Source organism: Rhinichthys klamathensis, unplaced genomic scaffold (genome assembly GCF_029890125.1).
Source record: "Rhinichthys klamathensis goyatoka isolate OS25496 unplaced genomic scaffold, OSU_Roscu_1.1 h1tg000474l_1, whole genome shotgun sequence".
NCBI classification, from domain to species: Eukaryota; Metazoa; Chordata; class Actinopteri; order Cypriniformes; family Leuciscidae; genus Rhinichthys; species Rhinichthys klamathensis.
The window spans coordinates 23,838-49,720 of NW_026606962.1; the positions used below are offsets into that span (position 1 = coordinate 23,838).

Below are 25,883 nucleotides of genomic sequence, written 5' to 3' on the forward strand. Positions count from 1 at the left end.
TCCCAGAACCCTGTAGCAGATATTGTATAGACCCATGTAATGTAATGTAATCATGAGATAGACGAACCCCTCGCCCCTCTCTCTCTGGCTTCTCACCCCACCGCATCTGTGTAGCTCCATGACAAACTCCCATCTTTACTGTGATGTTTTAATGTGTGCGTTACAGAGAAGCACAGTGGGTGAAAGATAAATAAACCTGGACGACTGTACAGCTGCGATGGCTAACGGGAAATAAGGGGTTGGGGTCAATAGAAAAGGGCTCGTGGAAGGAATTGTCGTTTTAGCCAGCTCGTTTTGACCGAACAAAAGCGCGCAGTCGAACACGTCAGTCCCGCCGCTGTAGCAGAGCTTCTATCCTCTCAGACAGGGTCTCTCTGCTGTGCAATAATTTAAACATCCCCACTGTGTCATCCAGGTTTATTTCTATAATGTGTTTACATTTTCTGGTGCCTAGTACAGAGACAAAATATTGTTATTTCCGTGCATTAAACAGTGAATAGCCATGAACTATTGTGTGATCATTTTGTCTAAAGACGCATTTATTGTAAAGTTTTCTTTCTTTTTTTTTTGCTTTTAAAGAAGGTCGTTTGGAATAAAGACAGTTGTAATCCAAAAGTTCTGTCCCTGGTGTCTCACGCTTTAGACTGTATTTGCAGGATGTTTTTTTATTGACTATTCCTTTTATTTTCATGGACAGTTTATTTTCAGCACCACCCAACCTCTCTGTACATTATTCAAGCAGACGGTCCTTGTCCTCCGCATTCACAGACGTTGATCTGATTCTCCGAGCGTTCAGAGTCCGAGGAAAAGGGAAAGTGGTTTGTTGACTACCGCATTGGGAATAAGTTCAGGTTTTTGCCATTTGAAAACCCCTTATCCATGGTTTCCCCTCCACCACGTTACAGGTAATCCAGTGTGACGCCACAGTGAGAAGCTCCAGCAGATAGATACAGTGTGTCAGTAGAGAATCCAGAAACCCGAGAGAGCTTGGCTTGTCTTTTCCGCCAGAGCAGGTATCCTTAAGTTCAAAGGCGGCAAAGTGCCAGCGATGGCGAGCCTCCATCCAGTGTCATGACAGTCCTAGTGCAGTGTCACTAGACCTCTATAAAAACCGAATCCTGCTGCCGCTTTGTTTCATTTCCCAGGTGGGCCTTCTCTGTCCGGGTATGCCAGACCAGGACCTGAAAGAAACCATTTGGAATCAGTTATTTCAGAATTTGCGAAACAAAGATTGTATATATATTAAGACGGTTTACTCATATTTCTAGGAACGGGAGAAAGTGCAATTCGCAATATGGTGGGCCTAAGAAACAACATTAATGTGAGTTCATGTCAGATTTCATTGCTGATTTGAAACATGTCATTTAAATGTGAGTGACAAGCATATTTCCCCATTCCCCACACAGTGTATGTGATCTCTCAGCAGAGATGTTTAAACTGTTGGTGCCTGAAGGGTGCTGGAACAGGATCTCTCGGATTGGTGACATGTCTTGATTTTATCAGTTTGATGCGGTGCAGGGAATGAGTGTTGTTAAATGGCCGCACCCAGGTGTGACGCGTCAGTTCCAGAACACATGGTACTGCAAATTGGCTTGTTTTCCATAAGGCTAATTTAGCAAAACCACAAGAGATTAATATTGTGTGCACCTTGGAGCAGCAACCCATAAGTAACCCAAAGCATGCTGTAGTAGTTGGCCTGATAACAAGTTGCATCCCTCTGGTAGATTCTGTAAAGTGCTCCTTATGTAGGTGTCTGACGCTCTACTTTGCCATCTACTAATCCCGATGCTGCCTTAATAAATATTATCAGGGCAAAGCAAGTTGTAGGACTGAGCTTTATATATATAGATACGTTTTTAGTTTAAATTTGGAACTTTCTGGAGTGGATCATAATTGGTTTTGTGGGTGGTTAAACTTCATTAGTTATGTTTGTGTGCAGCTGTCGAAGACATTTGCAGCCCACAGAGAAGTCTAATTTTTATAAGAGGAATGTAATAATACATGAAGAATTAAACTTGTGCGCTTCCGCTTTCATATGTAATAAATCCTTAAATTTTTTATGTTGATAATGTAATAGCTACAACTCGGTGCGCAAAGGTTGAAAGCAGTGATATAACAGCAGTGCAGAGGTGTGAAGCCAGCAGTCATGGGCTCTAGTAAATCTAAATGGGTTTCAAGAAAGGGTTATTGAAATTTAAATACATTTAAAAAAAAATTAATAATACGGGTAGGTTAGCAGTGTTTAGTTCCAACACTGCTTCAACACACACCTGCAGTTTTAAAATAAGCCTAAAGGACTTGATTAGCTGGATCAGGAGTGTTTGGGCTGAAGCCCTCCAGGAACTGAGTTTGACACCCCTGCTTTAGTGGCTCTGTGCACTCTTGTTCCAAAGTTATTTAGTTCAGATTTTTTTATTTGAAAAAAATAAATAAAAAGCATTTTATTCAGCAAGGACACATTTAACTGATCAAAAGTGATCAAAAGACATTTACATCGTTACAAAAGATTTCTATATCGATGATATTCCTTTGAACTTAGTTCATCAAAGAATCCTGGAAAAAAATTTTTTATCAAGGTTTCCACTAAAATATTAAGCAGTTTTCAACACTGATAATAATAAATGTTTCTTGAGCACCAAATCAGCATTTTTGAAGCATCATGTGGCACTGAAGACTGGAGAAACGACAGCTGAAAATTCATCTTTGCCATCACAGGAATAAATAACATTTTAAATTATAAAATATTTTATACATTATAAATAAAATAAAACCATTTTAATTTGTAATAATTTTACACAATATTGCTGTTTTACTGTAATTTTGATCAAATGAATGCAGCCTTCGTAAGCATAAGAGGCTTCATTCAAAAAATCCTACTGACCCCAAACTTTAGAACAGATTTGCATGAACTAACAATAAAAAAAGTACATTTTATACTATTCTATAAAATTACAATTTGCAATGATAAAAATGTGTTTGTATATGGAAAACATTAACAAAGGCTCTGAATGCATCATTCATTCTTAGTTCTGTTAGCATGCCATTAGCAATGTATAGAACCTTAGTCTGTACTAATAACTACTATACACCATAAAGTCATTTGCCATAATTGTACAAAAGGGATAGAATCTTGCACAACATCGGAACTAACTGTTACACAATGAAAGCATTCTAGCTCATTTGTTCAGCTGATAAAGGTGTATTACTCTAAAGTCCGTGGCATTTTGGGAAAAATGTCTGTGGTTTCTATTTGGGTGGTCTTGTATAAAACCATTTTCTCAAACAATGCTTTTGTTGAAGATGTTGAAGAAGTATTTCTTTTGAATCTGCCCACAACAACTCAAATGATTATTCTCTCTCAAGGCTTCAGATACTCATCCTGTTCAGAGTGAAGCAAGCTGGCACGCTGACAGCAGTCTGGCAGGAGCACGATTGAGACTGACATTAATAAACAGGAGAGTCTATGCACTGACTTCTGTAAATAAGCCTGTGAATGTCTCTCACACCCTCTTTACCCCTCTATCTATAAAGCATGAGTGCCGTCTCTCTTAAACAGTTTCCCTTTTCCCTCTTCTTATTCCTCTGTCCCTTTCCTCCTTGTCACATCAGTTCAGTCCGATTACTCACATAAGATGACCCCCCCCCTCAATCCTACCCAGCCTCCCTGCCTTTAATTTTGAAGTGCATGCTGGGAGTTAGCCGTATTGCCCTGCCCGCAGGCTTAGTCACAGTCATCCGTTGGGGACCCACAAGAACACTTCTACAAATGTGACCTTTCCAAAAGACATCGCTGGCAGTGCTCCACTTGGACAGACGCCCGCTCACGCCCATCACGAGGACCCATAACTGCTGGCACACGCACTTTCGTTTGTTTACTTCCATAATGCCATTCTCATATAATTGGAATACAGCCACAAATTTAAGTATATTAAACTCCTACTTTGTCCAAGTAGCACCTCGCACTTCTTTGTAACTGTCAGTGGCCTTTCCGTCCCGTTTACGGGCGCGATATCTACACGCTCGCACCCGCCACGGCATTGTACCACAAGAATAAACCTGCGCTCTCCGCAGTGTTTACAATGCAGACGTTATGCTGCGTCTGGAAAAATTACGCATAACTGATTGGCTGATGTTGGAAATGTGTCCTGGTCTTGCTGGTGTTGGTGATTAGTGGAATTGTCAGCCCTGCTAATAGTCACTATTAATAACCCAGGCCGGCTACCATTAGGGTAATTGGGTGATAATGATGATGGCAGTAGCAGTGACGCGCGGTACAGGGAGGAAGAGAGCATTTTGACATGTAAGGTGAGTCGACTGAAGAGGTTTGAGCTTGAGATTTCAGCTCCTGAGATAATGGGCCACGAATGAATGAAGGAGCTTTTAGAATCAGACTAAAAGTCTGAGTCAAATATATAGGAATGGTTTTTTTGTGTGTTTTTTTTTTCAAGCGCTACTTGACATAGCTATTCACTATCGTCACTGGTTGAAGAATAGACCGGCGTACAAAGTTATGTTTTCAAAGTAATACAAAAAAGGTAGGGGTGAGTCATATTACCCAAAATAATGAGTCTCAGATTTAAGAGATACCTGGAGCTAATAAAGGAAAGGAACATCAAAAACCGTAACTTTTTTAGTATGCATGATAATCAAAGGTGAAGGATGCAAATGCGAGCTGTTCTACTCACTTGGGTACAGTTCTGGGCCTTTGGCTCCAAGTCCTCCACCTTGGTGATCTGTTTGAGGAAATCTGATTCTTGCATCCCTGGTTTGGCTCCTCTCCTCTTGAACAGGGCACGTGGGTTTGACAGGATCACCTGCAGGTTCACTGCAAAGCCTGCCGTTAACAAAGTAAAAATTGCAAGCAAATTATAAATCAAACATTTCAATTAAAATGTTTTTTATTTTATGTCTCCTCTCTGCTGCTTTTGACATAACAGCTCGTGATAGTCATTACTGAGAAGGGTGTGGAAAATCCTGTGTCGTCTTGTGGTGTGACCAGTCAGTCAGCATTGTCATGATGTCGCTTCCTTGTGCCTTCAGAGTGATTAGTCGCGTACGGCTCGGGTGATTGGCTTAAACCTGGCTGTACAATTAAGTGCCCTTAAGCAGTGTTGGCAAATTGCATAAAATTGAGCAACTGCCATTGAGATGAGATGAATGGGAATACTATCGGATAACTTTCTCCAGGTATTATATACATCGTTTGCAAGTGAGAAAGTCTGGGTTTGATGCTCATTGAAGCTCATCAAAAAGCTTAGTATAAAAGGCCTGAAATTGTTAATTGCAAATTTATGTCAAATAAATTGTCCAAATAATCTCACTATACACTCACCGGCCACTTTATTAGGTACCCCATGCTAGTAACGGGTTGGACCCCCTTTTGCCTTCAGAACTGCCTCAATTCTTCGTGGCATAGATTCAACAAGGTGCTGGAAGCATTCCTCAGGGAGTTTGGTCCATATTGACATGATGGCATCACACAGTTGCCGCAGATTTGTCGGCTGCACATCCATGATGCGAATCTCCCGTTCCACCACATCCCAAAGATGCTCTATTGGGTTGAGATCTGGTGACTGTGGAGGCCATTTTAGTACAGTGAACTCATTGTCATGTTCAAGAAACCAATTTGAAATGATTAGAGCTTTGTGACATGGTGGAAGTAGCCATCAGAGGATGGGTACATGGTGGCCATAAAGGGATGGACATGGTCAGAAACAATGCTCAGGTAGGCCGTGGCATTTAAACGATGCCCAATTGGCACTAAGGGGCCTAAAGTGTGCCAGGAAAACATCCCCCACACCATTACACCACCACCACCAGCCTGCACAGTGGTAACAAGGCATGATGGTTCCATGTTCTCATTCTGTTTACGCCAAATTCTGACTCTAACATCTGAATGTCTCAACAGAAATCGAGACTCATCAGACCAGGCAACATTTTTCCAGTCTTCAACTGTTCAATTTTGGTGAGCTCTTGCAAATTGTAGCCTCTTTTTCCTATTTGTAGTGGAGATGAGTGGTACCCGGTGCAGTCTTCTGCTGTTGTAGCCCATCCGCCTCAAGGTTGTGCGTGTTGTGGCTTCACAAATGCTTTGCTGCATCCCTCGGTTGTAACGAGTGGTTATTTCAGTCACTGTTGCCCTTCTATCAGCTCGAACCAGTCTGGCCATTCTCCTCTGACCTCTGGCATCAACAAGGCATTTCCGCCCACAGAACTGCCGCTCACTGGATGTTTTTTCTTTTTCGGACCATTCTCTGTAAACCCTAGAGATGGTTGTGCGTGAAAATCCCAGTAGATTAGCAGTTTCTGAAATACTCAGACCAGCCCTTCTGGCACCAACAATCATGCCACGTTCAAAGTCACTCAAATCACCTTTCTTCCCCATACTGATGCTCGGTTTGAACTGCAGGAGATTGTCTTGACCATGTCTACATGCCTAAATGCACTGAGTTGCCGCCATGTGATTGGCTGCTTAGAAATTAAGTGTTAGCGAGCAGTTGGACAGGTGTACCTAATAAAGTGGCCGGTGAGTGTATATTCAAACACACTCTCTCATTCACTGTGTATTAACTATATACACAAATGCACAGCTCTTCAGCTCTTTCTTGACCTTATGCATTTCTCATGGGAGCAGGTTGAACCGTCCCCACTGTCGCATTTGGGTCAGGATAAGTTTTTCACCCGCTTGTTTCCATTTCTCTCTATGACACTGTCTCAGCCCCAAAACAGGAGAAGGACTTTTCAAATTTTACTATAGGGAATATCACCCTCTGTTGTGGGCTTTTTATCCTGCATGGACACAGGCTGTTTTCTAGGACGCCTGCATTCCAGCTAAAACCACCTGGGTTTCCCTCAAATCCGCAGAGGCGAGCTCAAGACAGCATTGCAATGCTCATCTAAGCCTTGGCTAACTGTGTCCTTGTGTAGTCACAAGGTTTCTCTCCCTCAGAACGACATGCATATGTCAAGGTTTATTAATAGTTGAAGGCCAGCCAACTCCTTTCTTTTGATCTTTTTTTTATTTTCTTAATGACTATATTGCCTTTTGATGTCCCTATACAAGTATTGGGGGAATGACGTAAGAACCTACGCTCAGAGATCTAGGGACGCGGCTTTGATAGAGCTGAAGAGCCGGACACGTTTCTGCTGGGTCCATCCAGATGTGATGCATAAACCGTAAGCCCATCTTAAACATTCACATCCTGAACTCCAAGACTTCATGACCAGCCGTTTATAAGGTCTTTAATTAGGGTGGCCTTCAAATTTGTAGTGTTGAAAAGCTGAAAAGGGATTGATGTTTAAAACTTATTTTGCCTTACAGAACTGTCAAGTAATTTAATTTCCAGGGAAATGTGATGCATAAATCATGAAATCATTAGTACTTAAATATGTAAATGGTATTCAGAAACGGTCTAAAATTAATAAGGGACAATAAGTAAATACTAATAGAGCAATCTGTAAAATGCACATTGGAAAGAGCACCTTTTAGATTAGTTTTATGTTGTCACTAACAACTCTGTTATTTACATAACATTATCATATTTTTCAAAAGGATTCAATTCTGTAAAGGTACAACATGAACCAATTAAATCAGTCTGCTGTTTTATTACAACCATTATTCCTTGTTTATACATACACACTAATGCTCAAATGTTTAGGGTCTGTGAGATTTTGTTATGTTTTGGAAAGAAAAAATTAAATTGATCAAAAGTGATAAAAGAATGTAAAATGTTACAAAAGAGTTGTATTTCAAATCAATTATATTCTTTTGAACTTTCCATTAATAAAATAATCCTGAAAAGTCATGGTTTCCACAAAAATATTAAGCATTAATGATAATAATAATAATAATAATAAATGTTTCTTGAGTACAAAATCAGATTAGAATGATTTCTTAAAGATCATGTGACACTAAAGTCCGGAGTAATGATGCTGAAAATTCAGCTTTGCCATCACAAAAATAAATTACATGTTAACATATAATCAAATATAAAACGGTTATTTTAAATTGTGGTAATATCACATTTTTGATCAAATAAATGCAGCATTGGTGAGTATAAGAGACTTCTTTCTAAAACATTTTTTAAAAATCTTACTGACGCCAAACTTATGAATGGTTGTGTATTGTAGATGCTTCAACTAAAGTTAATGGTGTAATTCTTAAATATTTAGTAGTGTGTCCATTGTATTGTGTCCACCACAATTAAGCTGTCTTAATCAGTTTATGATATTTATTTATTATAATTATTATAAAAGATTTGTAAAATAAAATTCTGCAATGTATACTCGTGACACAGATTGTGTAAAGGCTAGTGTGACTCATGGTTTAATCTCTGTGTACACTAGATGCAGCTTTTTGTCATGCATAATCATTTCAGCCCTTCTCCGCCTAATGTGCAAAACGTTGCTATTGTGTGTTAAAAAGGTTTCCATGTTAAGACAAGCACTTGAGTTCCTCTTTAGGTGAGAGCAGTGCTTGAAAGCAATGAGAGAGGTGGTTCAGGACCTTTTCTCTGCTATTGTGTTTGCTCTCAGAAGAAGCCGTACAGCAGGAATACTAAATAACCTTATTGTTCTCAGCTTTTGTTCAGGGAGGAGTGTAGTGGAGCTGGCAGATTTATGAACCTTAAACAGCTCATTTTCAACATGCGATTAGTCTATGTCAGCGACGTGAGGAAGCGTATGCATTGTGTGAAGTGTTTGTTAAGGGAGATGTGCTCACTGTCAGGTAGGGCCTGACAATGAATACATTACCTCTGATGACAACGATGATGATATTATGTGTGAGTGAACACATGAGAAAAATATGAGCTTTGGAAGGAGAGCAATAGTGGTAGTAACAGAGATCACATGAGAAAGAGATGATACCATCTCTTGTTATTAGAGTTTCATGAACAGCATAATATCCAGAGGCAGCGCTGGAGTCTGGGGAATTAGGGATTGCTTCAACTATACCCACTGCTATCTCTGACGTTGTATTCATTCCTTCGAGCGCCATATGAGCCCTGCCTCTCTCCATTAGGATGTTTCCAACCTGTCAGCATCTTCTCACCCCACCCTCTTTAATGCACTGCCTAAGAGCTCACGTTTGCTAAAAATGCAGAGAAATTGCTGAATTTAGCCTCAGTAAAGGGGCTTTTTGCCAATTATAGGGAGCTTTGTCTGCCTAAAAATATAGGGTATCTGTTATATTTGCCTGTCAGTAATGCTTTGTAATAGTGTGTAATAGTAAGTTTTTTTTTACTGTTGCAATACGTTCTTTATCATAGTAAACTATTAGCATACCATTTGAAAGCTGATTTTCCCAGAAAGTGTAAACACTGATGCTTTTAACATGTTCTGTTTGCGTATCCTGACCAGCTTGACATGTCAAATTCCAATTTACATGTTGTCACTTAGCAGACGCTTTTATCCAAAGCTTCTTACAAATGAGGAATATCACGAGCAGTTTATCAGAAGAGCCAACAATATTTGCAGTACACTGTGCCAAGTGCCTTTGTTTATGGTTGTGTTTTAGTTAAGTGCTTGTGGAAAAAGTGTGTCTTCAGCTCTTTCTTGAAGGTTCTGATGGTCTCAGCAGACGGGGCGGAGGTTGGCGTTCATAAGCCTGTTTATTTATAATTATTACTATTCCATTTGGAGACACTAGTGCTGTAAACATTTTCTGTTAATTAAATTTTTGTTTGTTTTTTTGTTTTGACAACCCCCTTAATCTATTAGTATGAACTTTGAGCCTCTGTTCTCTGTAAGTACAGGTCAGTATTTTTTTTGTATTATCTATATATTATATTATTTGAAATGTGAATGTATACATACTTTATCTTACTAATTTTATCTCTGTCAGTTGCCAAGACAACATTTCTAATTTTCATGTATTATTTTTTTCATGAAAATATTTTTTTAGGGCTGTGCAATAATTAATCGCATCCAAAATAAAAGTTTGTGTTTACATAATATATGTGTGTACTGCGTATAATTATTTTGTATATATAAATACACACACATGCATGTATATATTTATATTTAAGAAATATTTGCATGTGTATACTATATATATATATAAATATTTAAATAACACATTTTTCTTAAATATATACATGCATGTGTGTGTGTGTCTGTGTGTATTTATATATATATATACAAAATAATTATACTCAGTAAACACATACATTATGTAAACCCAAACTTTTATTTTGGATGCGATTAATCATTGCACAGCTCTAATTTTTTTTATAATTTTGCTTTTCGTTAACAATAACCCTGATACAGTTCACTAACTTAGTGCCTTTCCTATTGACAAAGATGAACTATAGCTAATTTCACTAGTGTAAGCCCATCTAAATCGGTCCAATAGCAGCATCCGATAGAACGGGTGAAGGTCTCTGCGCATTACTGTCTTTCCGCGTGGCAAAGTAATTTAATTCCATTTAAGCTTTTATCTGACTCCATTTTATAAAGACCTCGAATATAGGTCATATTGCCAATTGGTTATTGGTCAATTATATAATAGTTTAGCAATACATTTGACTGTTCTATTTAACTATTTACTTACATTTTACCCGTTAATATTAGGAAGCTATGTCGTTGAGGTCCTCACGCCTTCTGTTTAACGCGGGTCTCACGATCACAAACTCGCCAGCTTCGGTCACTAAACAGAGGTAATTGCTATATACCTGAGATGGTCGCATTCACACTTACACAAAGATACTTTGGTATACCCATGGTTTTGCATACACTTGAATTTAAAATAACGTTCACTTCAGGCAGAGGTATGGCCACTTCTACAGATATAAGTCGACCAATATTACTTCTCTTATAATAGCTTTGGATTGGCCATGCCGTGGTTTCCCACGTACACTTATCTAAAGTAACATTAAATTTAAACAGAGGTAAGACACACCCAAATTTAGTTTGATCGAGCAGCATTTTTGCTGTCCTAAACGGAAATTAATTTCTTGTCTTTGCGAACCAAGTACACTTGAATTAGTGCCAAATATTAGTCGTCACTAATCTGATGCAGACTTGCGGTAATATACGAATCCGTTTAATCGGCTTGGGAGAAAAATATCAGAGTCAGTCAGAATAAAATCAAATGTAACAATTTATTATGTCAGGCAAATGTATTATGCCAATTTCATAATCAGTTCAAAGATAATAAATACAAAATATCAAATGCTCTTGAATAAAGAGAAAAGATGCGAACCTGACATTAGAAAATACATGATGCTGAGTGTCTTGCATCATGGGCTAATTTGAGCTACAAATCGCCCTGAGCCTCTGTGTCACAGTTACCAGCTGGTGTGCCCAGGTTGACCACCAGAGGGCACTCTTTCTCTGATCTTTGCCACTCAGCCATTAACTTCAGTTCCCATAATCCTTTGCCTGGACTCATCACTAATTATTGCATTCACCTGTGTCTTCGGACAAGACGACAACCTCTACGCCTGTGTCTTCGGACAAGATGGCCGTGTCTGCCCCTGAAGTTTCGGATCCGCCCTGGTCCCCTGAAGCGTCGGATCCACCCTGGCCCCCTGAAGCGTCGGATCCGCCCTGGCCCCCTGAAGCGTCGGATCCACCCTGGCCCCCTGAAGCGTCAGCTTCCGCCCTGGACGCCTGGTCAGCCAGCTACGCCCTGATCAGCCTGCTCCGCCCTGGACTCATGCTCCGCCCTGGACGCCTGCCAAGCCTGCTCCGCCCTGGCCGACTGTTCAGCCTGCACCACCCTGGCCCTCAGCCAAACTCCAGACCCGCCAGAGTCTCCCTGGTCTTTCCCTCCGGCACCGCCATGGTCCTCTGCTGGGACTACAGTTGCGACAGAGCCTGTCTGGTCCATTCCTCCGGCACCTCTATGGTCCTCTTCAGGGACCCCAGATGCGACGGAGCCCACCTGGTCCGTCCCTCTGGCACCGCCATGGCTCTCTGCCGGGACTCCAGATGTGACGGAGCCCGCCTGGTCTGTTCCCCCAGCCCCCGCCCTGGCTGCCTGCTCTGCCTTCGTCTCCAGTTCCCCTTCACCTTCATGGACCTGGCCCCCCAACCCTCCCCCCGATCATCCTCCATTCTGCCTCCCTCCTAGACTGTTTTTTTAGACTTTTGGAGCGTCTGGAATCCGCTCCTTATGTGCCCAGGTTGACCACCAGAGGGCACTCTTTCTCTGACCTTTGCCACTCTGCCATGAACTTCAGTTCCCATAATCCTTTGTCTGGACTCATCACTAATTATTGCATTCACCTGTGTGTCGTTACATTGTTTGTCTCACCCTATTTATACCATGTTCTCTCTGCCATTTCTCATCAAGGTTTTGTAATTGTCACACGGCATTCCTGAGCACTCTCCCTTGTCTTTTTGTTCTTCTGTGGATTGTTTGCAAGTGTTTTTGACCCTTTGCCTGGGATGACTATGAATCTGGATTTTCCAATAAAGCTGCGCTTGGATCTCACCGAGTCTCAGAGATATCCGTGACACTCTCGTTGCATTTCTTTATATAGACAGAAACGTCTTTCACGTGGAAGCATTTGCTAACAATGGGAATTTGCATTCAGAGTTTACACCTTTTGGGCAGGATGCCAAAAGACATCCTTTGCCTGGAAGACACACCCTCCTCTGTGTGCAAGTTATCTCTAAACTCTTAAAAACTTTTTTACCTTTTGGTTTACTTCTTTGGGAATGAGACATGTTTACCAGTCGCACTGAGACATTTCAAATAATACCAAACATGTATAATACTGTATGATAATTATTCACATGAAACCATATAGATTTTTGGGTGAATTTTGGTGATCTCAACATGAGAGAGAGAAGGAATGGGGGAAGAGGGAAAGAGATGTAAATTTGGACGATTCTGAGGTGAGACTTGCGTCTCAAATGGTGATGCTAACTTCACAAGAGAGATTAAATGTTAATTTCCTTTGTTTTCTCAAAGAGTTGCCCTCTCTTCCAGTTGTTCCAGTTTTTACAGTCTTATAGTATAATATAGGAGAAAAGCCTCTTCAGAAAACTCTCTGGTGTTTCACAGCTTTTTTCCTCAGCTTAGAGCATTCTTCTTGCATGGTCTCTCTATATAGAAGTCATTTTGCTGCCTGCTTTGGGCCAATTTTATATGCCTGTTTGAAACGACTTCAGTGAGGGGCAGTCTGGAAAGTATCAACACGACCAAACTGCAAAGAAGTCCCATCTGTTTATCTGAGCAGGCAAGCTGCTCCTCATACAGCTGATGTTATGATCAGCAGCAGCACATGGTATTACGTGGGCAGAATATCCTTTAGAACTCAGAGAAGATAGACAGAGATATGGAAGTTCAATATCTTAATAACATTAAATAAAATTGAGAGACCTTGTGGTGAAACTTGAACACATAATGCTCCAGGTAATGTGGTTCTGCTTCTCCAATACTTTTAAGACACTTACAGTAATGGTTCTGAACTTTAAAAATGACTTTTATCAAGTCAGTTGATGGATGTTTAATTGGTCACAGTAGCTCTCCTGCAATGCCACGAGTCATGGGTTTGATAACCGACATACTGATAAAAATGTATACTCTGAATGCTCTGTAAATCACTTTGGATAAAAGCATATGTCTAATGAATAAATGTAACTTAAATGGAAGCTTTCAGATGTGCAGGATGGAAAAACGAAATCTGGTAATTGTGTTTAGCTTGAAGTTTACGTGATTTGCACAAATTAGTTCTGAAATTCAAAACCAGCTGGATGACAGAATGTGCCAGTCACCAGAAACCTGTTAATTAACCAGAGGAATCTATTGTCAAAAATCTTTCTCTGTCACACGAGCCAGATAATGTTAAGGGCCAATAAATATTTGAAATCCAGAAATAGATGCAATAGAGGAATTTCTGAGAACTGGTCAAAAGGTTTTTTTTTTTTTAAATGGCTGCTTATTCTATAGTTCTGAACCATCTATAAAAGTGAGAGGAGAATATGGCACTCCACTGATGGATTTTTCAGGTCTATGGCATAGCTTGTTGTTGTTTTTTTCAGGATGCCCATATTAACGTCAGACCATTAATACTGCATGCCTCAGTGAGGTTTCAGCATTGAAGATATTTAAGCCCCATGTGCGGAAAATATGGAGAAAATGCATTATCAAGTGATTTATCAACACGATCAATCTAGATTTTTGAATATAAAATAATGAATTGAAGGTTTAGATTGTTCCATGTGAATTAATTAGCATTTGGATTTCCTTACGTAAAATAAATTTTGTGATAATCAATTTTTAATCGTTTTCAGTTGCACACTCCAATAACCATACTAGAATGTTCTGCCATTATTAAAGGGAAATACAAAATGCAGTAACACAGAAATCAATTTTCTGTTATTTTGTTCTGTTACACAGCAGAAACAGTGTCATCTTGAATGCTTACTCTTGCATTTATGATTCAGCCTTGTGAATATGTTGCTTCTGCACGTGGTGTAAAACAGGCATAATGGTCATTTCAAATATATGTGACATTTTTTTCCTGGTTTGATAACACTGTTGCAGTTATCATTCAGTTTTGTCGTAATAATAATCAGTAAAAATCGCTAGCGGCGTTTTGATAACTTACTATGGGGGGAAAATTACTCCTGTGTAGGTCGATCTTAGTGACGTCTTACCAGCCATGTCAATTGCAAACGGCCTGTCAGCCCTCCAGCCTGTGTACCAGCCGACCACTTTCCCCTTTTCCACCAGGGGACGCTCGTACCTCCGGCCTCCAACGAGTCCCACTGGCCACACTGACACTCTCCGGGTTGACCGCATCTGTAGAAGAAGGGAAACATGATAACGTTAATATTGCAAACACAATGCACTAAATTTTTTAATTAAAAGCTTTTTAATTAAAAGGAAATAAATGATTCAATGATTTGAAGGGGTCCTATTATGCTTTTCACTTTTTCAACTTTAGTTAGTGTGTAATGTTACGGTTAGAGCATAAAAAAGCTCAAAGTCAACTCCAAAGGGAGATATTTTATTTAACAGAATCCACTTTTCAAGAACTACAACAAACAACTCGTTTGTACTACAACGCGATTTTTCCGGATCTTGTGAAGTCATAATGTTACTCATTTAAATAATCCCTGCCCACAGAATACGAGAAAAAGGGGTCGAGGCCTGGTTGAGCTGCATTAGAGAAGACAGTGTTGTCTTGACAGTGTTGCTTGAATTGGTTTGAAATTGACACCATCAAGTAGAGCTTGCGGTTATGGTAATGAGAGTGACATTTCCTGAACTTGCGCTAGGCAGTGCCAATCACAACACACTGGGCCAGCTAACCAATCACAGCACATTTCGCATTTCGGGAGGAGGGGCTTCATCGAAACAGGAAATAAATGGCACGTTCGGGTCAGACTAGGGAGTTGCTGTAATAATGAAAAATATGTGAAAATTAATGTGTTTTTTGGAACAATCAAGCATAAAAGCATATTCTAGTACACCCCAAAAACAAAATCAAGACTTCGTAAAAGAGCATAGCCCTTTAAGAAAAAAAAAGAAGAAGAAGTTCTAGGTCTAATTGTAGTTGTGAAGTAATCAATTTAAACTTTGCAAATAATATTTTATTTTTTAAAAATGCACGCATTAACTATTCGTATGTCTAATATGTGGAAAACGCAAGACATTTCTTGTCTTGTCGCTTTCAGTTATGAATGATAGCATATTTTCAGTTCAAAATGGCAAAAATAGTTTACATCACTGCATATTACTGCCAGTTGTTAAACATTTCTATCAAAAAAATTCTTGTCAAATAATAAATGTTTAGCTACTTACATCCTACAAGGCACTCTTCCAAAAGCGTTGCAGTGGAATTCGCACTCATCTTTGGTGAATAGTAAAAGCCCGCCTTCAGGCTCAATGTCTATGGTGGTTACAGCCCTGCTTTATAACCATACGAGTACTTTTAATTAATTATTATTATTTTTAAAGGACCAAGTAAAGTACTGCCACGAACAGCATGGCTTATTATAAAATGGCTCATTTTCAGCATAAATAAGTCCGTCCACCTGCAGTTTGCTGGAGACAGCACACACTGCTCTTCAGTTTCATAAACACGATCACATCTGATTGAACCACCCGGCAACACTAAAACTGTCATTTCCAACAAGATACTATCTTCCTTGTGAAATTTTAAACATCCTACAGCTGAAAGAAGCTTCTTTTTTATTCATTCCTTCATATATAATAATAAAAAAAAAGACTATTTGCCACTGGGGGAATGAGCGTTGCTGCAATTTCTCAAACAAATGGTCAGAGTAGTCTGAATATTTAATGGTTGTGCTATTTATGTGAGTGCTGTACGCAGTCGGGTGACGTGTCTGTGGCTGGCGGCCCTAAGCAATGGACAAGCTTTGAAGCCCAAACTGCTGCCCTTTTAGCTGTGTTTCTAATGCCTGTCTTCTTCCCTCTCTTCAAAGGCTTCGTCTCCATAATGGTTGCTCTTAAAGTGTAACACAATTCAAAGGCAAAATCAAAGAATTCTCTATAGCAAAGAGGATGTCATCTGCAGGTGCCAAGCATCCTTTCGCGGTGAGGATGACAACAAGGGCAACAGGCACAGCCATCAAATGCAATGTCACATACACTGTTCTTTGAGTTGAGCTCTCAAGCTACCGGCGGCTATATGGAAAGACATCTGTATTTGGCAGTTTTTGTGACCCATGTGTTTTCCTGCAGGGACAGGGAATAAGAAATTCTGGCCCCATTTTGACAACACAGTGCAGAGAAATAAATTTGTAGTAGAAGAGTGTGTTCAATATCTTTAGGGAGGCAAAATCACCTTCGATAACAAAACTCTACATGCTGCCTGACAGTTCTAGAGAGGATTCCAACAATGCAAAAAAAAACAATACAAAATCGGATCTAATAAGGAACTGTATTTCTAGGGAAAGACAGGTTACAACTGAGAACAATAAATCTAATGCAGAATTTGTCGTGGCACTGAAGCCACAAGGCAGAGTAGCAGCATATACAGCATACTGAGACTTCGTGGACATGCTTTCCAGTAACAATGTCTGAAAATCCTTGAAACAAGACAAGCAGCTCTGCATAAGTTGATATGATTCATTTTCATACATTTTATGTAAAAGTGCATTTTGTATTCATTTTTGTTTTACTGCACTGACTTTAAACTCCAAACAAGTGAAAAACTGCCAGTGCAGTAAACAGAAGTGTGGCTTTTCGGGTAAATGCATCTTGTTTTTACATATTTAATTTGTAAACTTAGAGATTTTTTTTTTTTTATGAAAATGAGAGTATTAAAGGGATAGTTCACTTTGAAATTAATGTTTGATATGTTTTAGCTTACCTCAAGCGCATCCAAGATGTAGGTGTCTTTGTGTCCACAGTATTTTCAATTTTGATATTTTTAGGTCAAACCGTTCTTGTCAGTCATATAATGCAGTCCTATGGGGTCCACCTCAAAGAGCATACACAGAGAAGTCCAAATTAAACATGATTTAATGACTCGTAAATGTAAGTACACATTGATGGCCTAAGACACGAAACGAGCGGTTTGTGTGAGAAAACGAACAGTATTTATATCGTATTTACCTCTTGTAAACACAGCCAGCCAGGTCCAAGTGATCTGACGGCGCCGGCGGTTCGGTCTTTCCGGAAAGCACTGGAAGTGATCTCTCGCGCGTGTAACGTTACGTCACCATAGTACGTCACTCATACAATTGTTTTATTTTTTTGGAATTGTTTTATTTTACGACGGTTTAAACATCCCGAATAAGCGCGAATTAGTACCCTTTTAATTAGCCGTCTTACCTACAATCTCTGTTCTGTGTAAACAATGAGTGACGCACACGCGCGAGGTTTCACTTCCGGCGCTTTCCGGAAAAGACCGAACCGCCGGCGCCGTCAGATCACTTGGACCTGGCTGTGTTTACAAGAGGTAAAAACGATATAAATACTGTTCGTTTTCTCACACAAACCGCTCGTTTCGTGTCTTAGGCCATCAATGAGTACTTACATTTACGAGTCATTAAATCATGTTTAATTTGGACTTCTCTGTGTATGCTCTTTGAGGTGGACCCCATAGGACTGCATTATATGACCGACAGACAAGAACGGTTTGACCTAAAAATATCAAAATTAATTTCAAAGTGAACTATCCCTTTAAGGTGATAAAGCATTTTTATCCTAACCGATCACAACGAGCAACGGTACATTTCGTTTCGTTTCGTTTGGTTGTAGTTTTTCAGAAGTGCTGCACACTGAAATCTCATTGGACTTAAAATGATAGTCCACGCAAAAATGAAAATTATATCATCATTTACGCACTCTAATGTTGTTCCAATCCTGTATGACTTTCTTTTTTCTGACTTTCCAGTCTTCATGTATATTAAACATGAATGAGGAGAGACTGGTTGTGGATATCATGACCCTCACATTTCAAAAGGAAAAGCATGCAGTCTGGTCTGGCTACATTACACATGAAAATGCAAGCTATTTGTTTTTATTTTTAGCGCTCTTCAGTTCCAGCACGTTGTGAGTGTGAGAGCCACACAAACAGAGAGAACTGTTCTGATTGGCTGGTTCGTGATCGATTAGCCTATATCACGCTCCATTTTTTGTTTTGGACAAATTGCTATTCATCTTATCGCATTATTATTCTAACCAAAAATAATAATAATGTAAAAATGACATTTAAAAAAAATAATAATAATAATTTACATGTTTGATGATAAAGCTATTTTAACACAAAATGATCTTCCACACTCCACTCAAGCAGCTGAACACATTTTTTTCCACAAGCACTTGATCAATGATCATTAGCACACTGTACTATTGTCCCTAGACTGAGACTCCCTACTAGGCTAAACCTTTATTTTAAAAAACTCAATTGTTTCACTGTGTCTCGGTCACATCTCTGTACTAGCTTGTACTTTTCTAGCCAATTTTGAGACTTTGCATTGCAGCTCTTTTATATTACTGTCGCCTTAGGATGAATCACTTGAACTGTAGCATTTCTCGTTGGGGGAAACAGTATGTGCTAAATGAATACATTTCCTTGGTGTCATTAAAATTTGTCATTATGAAGCACTGGCTGTTGAAAATGGCCAAATGACTCTCATTGTTGTGCTGTGTAATGTGTTTGTGTTGAGCAGAGCAGGGGTCATCAGCATACTGACACTGCGCTCTACCCCTCAGGGGTCGTTCCATGTGTTCATCCACATGTCCAGCTGTGTTCTGAAGAAATGGAGAGAGAGAGAGAAAGAGGCAGAGGGAGGGAGGGATGCACAAAGCAAGCATTGAAGAAATAAGGAGGGCAGCAAGGCCTGTGGCAAAGGAAAAGAGAACGGCTAAAAGAGGAGGAAAAAGCAGAGGTAAAAGACTGGTAGAATATTTGATGATAAATGAGACGATGAGCTATAAGTGCTGGGTTTGGACAATAGCCAAGAGAGAGAAGAATATTTTGTGCTACTGTAGATAGAACTGAGTGTAATGCAGTGGAGGAAACCGCTTCCCTCTTTATATATCCCAGACAAATAAATGAAATGGATAATCATCAGACATCGATTAAAGCAACACACTGACATGGTAATTTGTAACTATTTTAGGTTTTGGTGAATTGGTGGCTAAGTTGTTTGAATTTTCTTATTCGTACATTTTCATACACTCTTCTTATGGCCTATGAACTCACCTCGTAAAATATTTGTTTTCTCAAGAGATTGGTAAGATAAAATGGATGGTTCTGCCAAAAAAAATGTATTTGTCATTACTGTCATTATTTACTCACCTCATGTGGAGGCCATGTTGGTCAAACTCTAAAAAGACCACAAAAAAAAAAAAAAACTAAAAAAAACCCAGCATAAAATAACAATAACATTAATGTGATCTATATGACTTGTGCATGGTATTGCATAGTATTTTATTTATTTATTTCGATCTCCATTAGCTGCACACGAGCAGCTACTCTTCCTGGAGTCGATACAATCCAACAGTACACAATAAAGTAGGTCTGTTAGGTCTGTTCCTCATACATACGACTTTATAGTGTTCTTTTGTACTTTTTTGAGCCTTGACATCAATGTTACTTAATTGCAAAAGAGCTGTGTAAAGATTATTTAAAATTTCTCCTTTTTCCACTGAAAAATATGGGTTTGGAATGACAAGATAGTGAGTAAATAATGACAGAAAATTAATTTTTGAGAGAACTTCTTTAACCCTATACTGCTTATACTTCAATATTAATTGGCTGAAATTCCAAGGGTGTCTTTACACCCTGATATTAATTGCCTTTATTAAACTGACTTTATTTAAAACTTATCTGAAGAAATATGTGCGCATAAAAAAATAAAAAATAAAAAGATTGTGTGTGAGAGAAAAACTCAACCTTTGTAAGACAGAGCCTCAAATGAAGTGTATCTCTTCTCATCACTTCGCCATGTTATCTGTTTCGTCCATCGTCCACAGACAACCGGCTAAACAGACAAATCCTTATTTCCCAGCTGTCAGGACGCTTTGTCATTTCTCTGTGACTTCCACTCAAACTGGGTTAATTCACTGTGCTTGACTACACCATATACTGGGTCCCCTATTTATGTGAGTCAACCACTGCACATAAAGACTCATAAGAAATAGATAACAATGGCATGATAAAACACACCACATGAATCTCCATGGGGACAGATGTTACACCGAGATCCTCAGAGACATTATTTATAACGGCCAACTTTTTAAAAATAAGTATTTCTCTCTTAACTATGCATTTAAGTGTAATGCAACAACCTTGTGGAGTGCAAAAACATCTTGTTGTACAGTGACAAAGAGCTTAAATTGACTCGACCATGGCCCCGATTTGTTTTAACTGCAGCTTTAAGGTTAATTGCTGCTTTTACATTTTTAGGTTTAAACTTTATTTAATTTTTACAGTGCAAGTTCTCAAGGTAAATACTGTAGGACCTCTGAGTTTTGCATACAGTATACCTGTAGCATGTAATGCCGCTGGTTTTATAGATGCTATAGTTCTCATTTGATGGGAGAAATAAGATGGGTATATATGAATTTGCTTCTTCATGAAAAAAAAAAAAACCCTAACTCATCATGCACCATTTGAGTTATTGTACAGACAGACATGGATGAGAATCTTACTCAGGGAGGTAGCAACTGCCTTGCAAACATCTAGTTCCAGCCATATCTCGACACAGAATGGCATGTATTCATGACTTTGACCATTGTGGGCCAGCAGAGGTTTCTTTAGAGCCCCAGACATATATATGTATGATGTGCCACGGTTTGCAATTTAACATTTGTGATCGCTTATCTCATCAAATAGACTAGTTCTTATTTTCCAGATTTCATTTCAAGCCTTCTGCAGCTCTAAACTGGGCAGAAAGAAGTCGTATTTACCTCTTCAAATAACTCAAGGCTGTAAGTGTTATCATCATCCGCGAAGAAAACGACTCCTTTATCTTTGGACGCGCGATGTCCTCTGAGCCAGCCGAGCGCTAAGTTCCTTTGCTCGGTCGCTCGCGGCATCCCCGTCCGCTTGAACCTGCGCGGGGTGAACACGTTCAGGAGAGTGTATCGCAGCCCAGACCGGGCAAGAAACCGCGCAACCAGCTCCGTGTGGGAGTTCGAGTCCTCCACCACGACCCAGTGGAACTGCGGAACCTGGCGGAACGTATTTGCCAAGCGGGTGAGCTCTGCTTTCTGCACCGGTCGGCTGTAAGTGGGAGTGATGGCATAAATGACCGGGGGAGATGTGGTGTTACTCCCGCTGCTGCTGCTGCTGGTCCGAGTCGTCCTGACGACCTGCCGCTGCTGCACATTTCCCAGCCGAGACAAATAGAAGCTGGCCGTGTTCCTAACAGACAATCTCTTCGTATCGATGTCGATCACGATGATCACTATCAAGATCCACGGAAGAAGGATGAAAAAGCGAGAGTAGAAGATGGATTTCATTGTGCCCGAAGAACCAGCGCTGCTTAATGTAAAGAATTAACAGTCCGCCACAAACAGAGCAGTTCATTCAGAGGCGATTATTGTATAATTGCAGAATATTACTTTTAAAACTTCCATTAAAGCCTCTCCTCGCGTGTTTATTATTCGGTAGCCGCAGTCCACGAACGTTTAAACTTCCCATTTCCCTCAACTAAACGCGCCGTTGCGATGCCATCCCGTCCTGCGCTCCGCCAGTCAGTCCGTTCGTTCCCTGAGAAGATGCTCATGGGTCTTTAGTCGTTCAGCGCAGAGAACAGTGCCAAAAATAACAACAGGTCATTGTTTTGGTCACGTGCATAGCTTGGAGTGCAATAAAGCCATGCAGGTGGAACGATTTCTCAAAACTGCACCGAATGATGGGACACAGCTCTGATGGTCTGACAGACGCTGCTGCTGTATAGTCCGCTGAAATGATGAAGACTGAGACTTCAAACTGAGAATTCACCCTCCCCACCTGCGCACTAGAGAGAGCGAGAGAGGAATTACTTGTATTGTAGTCCCTTTTTTTTGCGCTGTACATTTGGGGTCTTCTAACAGCCTAGGCTAATAATCATAATTTGTCTGTTAGAGCGGGTCAGTTACAGTTTATTTCTAAACTAAATCCGTAGCCTTTAAAGCCTTTAAACGTATCCAAGGCTGTTGTTAAACGACCCCAAATAGCAATAGGCTATAGATAACGTTTTTCGCTCGAATGTATTGCATTCATTAGCCTAATTACTTTCTTCATCCTCATTTTATTTTAAGCATTTTAATAAAATAAAAAAATCTTAAACAAAACAATGTTTTGGTTTGGTTGACATTTGATTTAGCCAGGGGCGCAACCATCCAGTGAGTAGCCTACCCTAAAAAATAAATAAGTGTGCCATGTAATGAGTAGGAACGAGTGAGAGTTAACAGATGAAATAAGTAAAAATGTATTTAATACAATTGAACTATTCTCTACAGTGATGAATATGGAAGTAAATTAATGCCAAATGTTTTTGAAACAAAAAAGCCTGAATTGCACTACTTGAAAAAAAAATAGGCATTGCATTAACCATGCTTGCATTTTAATGCATTGTATTTTTAGGGCTTGCATTTTTATGGGCTGAAATTCAGCATGGTTGAATATTAAGCTGTGAATATTTCAATTCAAAACATTTCAAACACATTTTCATTATTCAAAATTCAATAATCCATATTCACCTTTCATATTTCACTTCCAAAATATTCAAACTGTTTAAAAATGCAACCTATAATATTCAACAGGCAATGTTCGGTCTATTTGATTTCACTTTGCAAATTCGCTTCCACAAATTCAGTGGTTCAAATTCGACAGTAAATTCAACATTGACATCCAGGAACTGCAGGAAAAGCAGTAGATTGCCGAGCATAATCTCCATCTGCTGTTAGTCTTCCTCACCAGCTGGGGGTGCAAGAACTATGAGATCTATGATCTAGAGATCTAAGACCATGATGGTCATCGAAGAAGTGAAGGAGCAGTACCCCCCAATTATGGTGGGGTAATTCGCACTCTGGGTGCAAGCGCATGTTGTTGAGAAGACCAGAGCAACAGTTAGAGCAAGCCATTCATTCATAAAAATTCGTTTCTTTTAAAAATTCATTTTTATGAATGAATTTGAACCACTGAATTTGTGGAAGCGAATTTTCAAAGTGAAATAAAATGGACCGAACATTGCCTGTTGAATATTATAGGTTGCATTTTTAAACAGTTTGAATATTTTGGAAGTGAAATATGAAAGGTGAATATGGATTATTTAATTTTTAATAATGAAAATGTGTTTGAAATGTTTTGAATTGAAATATTCACAGCTTAAATATTCAACCATGTTGAATTTCAGCCCATAAAAATGCAAGCCCTAAAAATAAAATGTTCAAAGCAAAGGGAGATATTTGCTTTTAAAGAAATCAATTTCTAAGGACTCCAGGGTTGCTGACATCACTAACCCCAATATTTACATAAACCCCTCCTCCGAGAATACTAAATAAGGGGGGTGAGGACATTTTATTTTGCTTTGGAGAAGAGTTGTTGTGGTATGGCTGGAGTGTTGTTGCCTCAATGCCGTCGAAACGCTGTTATTTTCATCCGGATTGCAGGTCCACTTTGTTCAGCCTTCCTAGGGACGGGGGAGTTAGGGATCAATGGTTAAAATTTATTTTTAACTCGGTCCCTCATATTACCCAAATCTCGCTCCGTCGCTCGTGCGCTCTGTGCTGCACATTTTACGGAGGAAAGCTTCCACAATCTTCGCGAGTTCAAGGATTCCAACATGACATCATGACTTTGCGTAAACATACACGCCACTTTCAAGTCAAGTGGCGTGTTATCTATACGCATTTTTAGCTATCCGCGTGTATGTCCACGCCGAAACGAACCGCCTCCTTTTGCGTGTATGTCTACGCCGTTAAATGTCCGAGTGATTCCGCGTATATGTACACGCCGTTAAATGTCCGAGCGAAACGAAGCAAAATGTAGATCTACATCTGGGGAGCGATATTTTTTTTCCTAGGATGGTAGGGGAAGACTCATAAATGGTATTAACCCCAGTGACGGGTAGGTTTAGGGACGGGGTTGGGGTAGGTCATATATTTATATATAGCTACAGTAATGTAACGTTAAGTCAACGGCGTTGATAAACACGCTGAAAAGCGATTATGCGTGTTGATAGCACGCCAAAAATGGAAATACGAATTGGCGTGTCATACATACGCCATTTCATGAGATCAGTCTGCCCTGTCACAGGTGTTCAGTTGTTTTGCACCAAAAATACCTAGCTGTGTGACACAGCCTGTGTCATCATCAGAGCTCGTGCAGCCGCTCTTGAGAAGCTCTTAGAAAGTAAAAGAAATGGACACAGCGACCCCATAGATTTCAACGGAGAAAAGTGAAGCCAATTAGAAGCACTCACTTCCTGATGGCTGAGCGTACTGCGCAGGCTTAAACTGAGCTTGTGACGTAAGCAACCTGTCTGACAGTTGTGAGTCTTCTAGTAGCTGTGCCAAGGGGAATCTGAATCATTCCCTTCCGAATCTTGCAGAGACTGAGAGCGTGAGTAGGAGCTGTCCATGAGCTAGCAGCAGGATCAACTTTATGACTCTCTATTGGCTTCTCCAGCCCGATCTCATGAAAGTGCGTATCTATACCACGAATGTCATTTCTCGTGCCATTTATACGCCAAAAATGGTTTTTGCGTCTATATGATACGCAGTTTTCGCCTGCATATGATACGCACTTTATGGCGTGTAATACGCACGCACTCCCCACCCCCCTCCCCCTTAAACCTACCCAAGGGGTTTTCAGTGCGTAGCATATGCACGCAAAAACCATTTTTGGCATATAAATGGCACGAGAAATGACATTCGTGGTATAGATACGCACTTTCATGAGACTGTGTTGTTCTCCCTTGACTTTATCGGACTTTATGCCTCCACGTCCCCCCGATTGACCGCAAGGTTCTCCTCCTGTCTCAGTAATTTCTCTACTGTGCGACAGAGAGTCGCGTGGTTATATGACGCAATCGCTAGCCTATTTTTACAAAAATGGCTTCTACGCCGGGGCCATAACGTAAGATACAAGGTAATGGAGCCTTTTATACATTGTAATTTTTCTTTAGAAATAAACAATGGACAAATGGAGTCTTTAAACGCCTCAGATGTAAAGTTATTCGCCGTCAAAGTGACGCCAAAATGAATGGAAGTCAATGGAATGCTAACAGGTGAAGGCTTGCTAGCCAATGGCGGCCCCCAGGGAGGCTTCAGATTCCGGCTGGTGGATTACCCCCTTGGAGAAGCTCCGCTGGCTAAGTTCTCCGGCTACTCTTGAATCTCTCTCGCAGTACTTTGATGCCATACGTCACAGTCACGTAGCGTCGGCGCTGTATCAAGTCGGACAAAATTTCTAACCGGCATGCACTGCTTCAAGTCAGCCGCCGATCGGTCT

At 40.0% G+C, this 25,883-nt stretch overlaps 1 protein-coding gene across 2 annotated transcripts; it reads right to left on the reverse strand.

Annotated features, from left to right (window-relative positions):
• Positions 1 to 843: 843 nt before the first annotated feature.
• Positions 844 to 22,357, reverse strand: b3gat2 (beta-1,3-glucuronyltransferase 2 (glucuronosyltransferase S)). 2 transcript variants are annotated; one of them, XM_056236954.1, is made up of 4 exons: positions 21,350 to 22,357; positions 14,614 to 14,758; positions 4,686 to 4,834; positions 844 to 1,181 (listed from the first exon to the last, which is right to left on the reverse strand). In XM_056236954.1, exons 1-4 carry the CDS (start codon positions 21,902 to 21,904, stop codon positions 1,095 to 1,097), a joined length of 936 nt encoding a protein of 311 aa, XP_056092929.1. In that variant the 5' UTR covers positions 21,905 to 22,357; the 3' UTR covers positions 844 to 1,094. The 2 variants fall into 2 exon arrangements, with proteins under 2 accessions (XP_056092929.1, XP_056092930.1); XM_056236955.1 differs by lacking the exon at positions 844 to 1,181 and having other exon boundaries at positions 4,742 to 4,834; positions 14,565 to 14,758.
• Between the last annotated feature and the right edge of the window lie 3,526 nt (positions 22,358 to 25,883).

Excerpts from the sequence above, each read along its gene's own strand:
- b3gat2 (XM_056236954.1), bottom strand. The coding sequence starts at position 21,904 with ATGAAATCCATCTTCTACTCTCGCTTTTTCATCCTTCTTCCGTGGATC. Across the intron at positions 14,759-21,349 it reads GCCTTGAGTTATTTGAAGAG|ATGCGGTCAACCCGGAGAGT; the intron begins GTAAATACGACT and ends CTTCTTCTACAG. Across the intron at positions 4,835-14,613 it reads GTTTGCAATTGACATGGCTG|GCTTTGCAGTGAACCTGCAG; the intron begins GTAAGACGTCAC and ends TGTTAACGGCAG.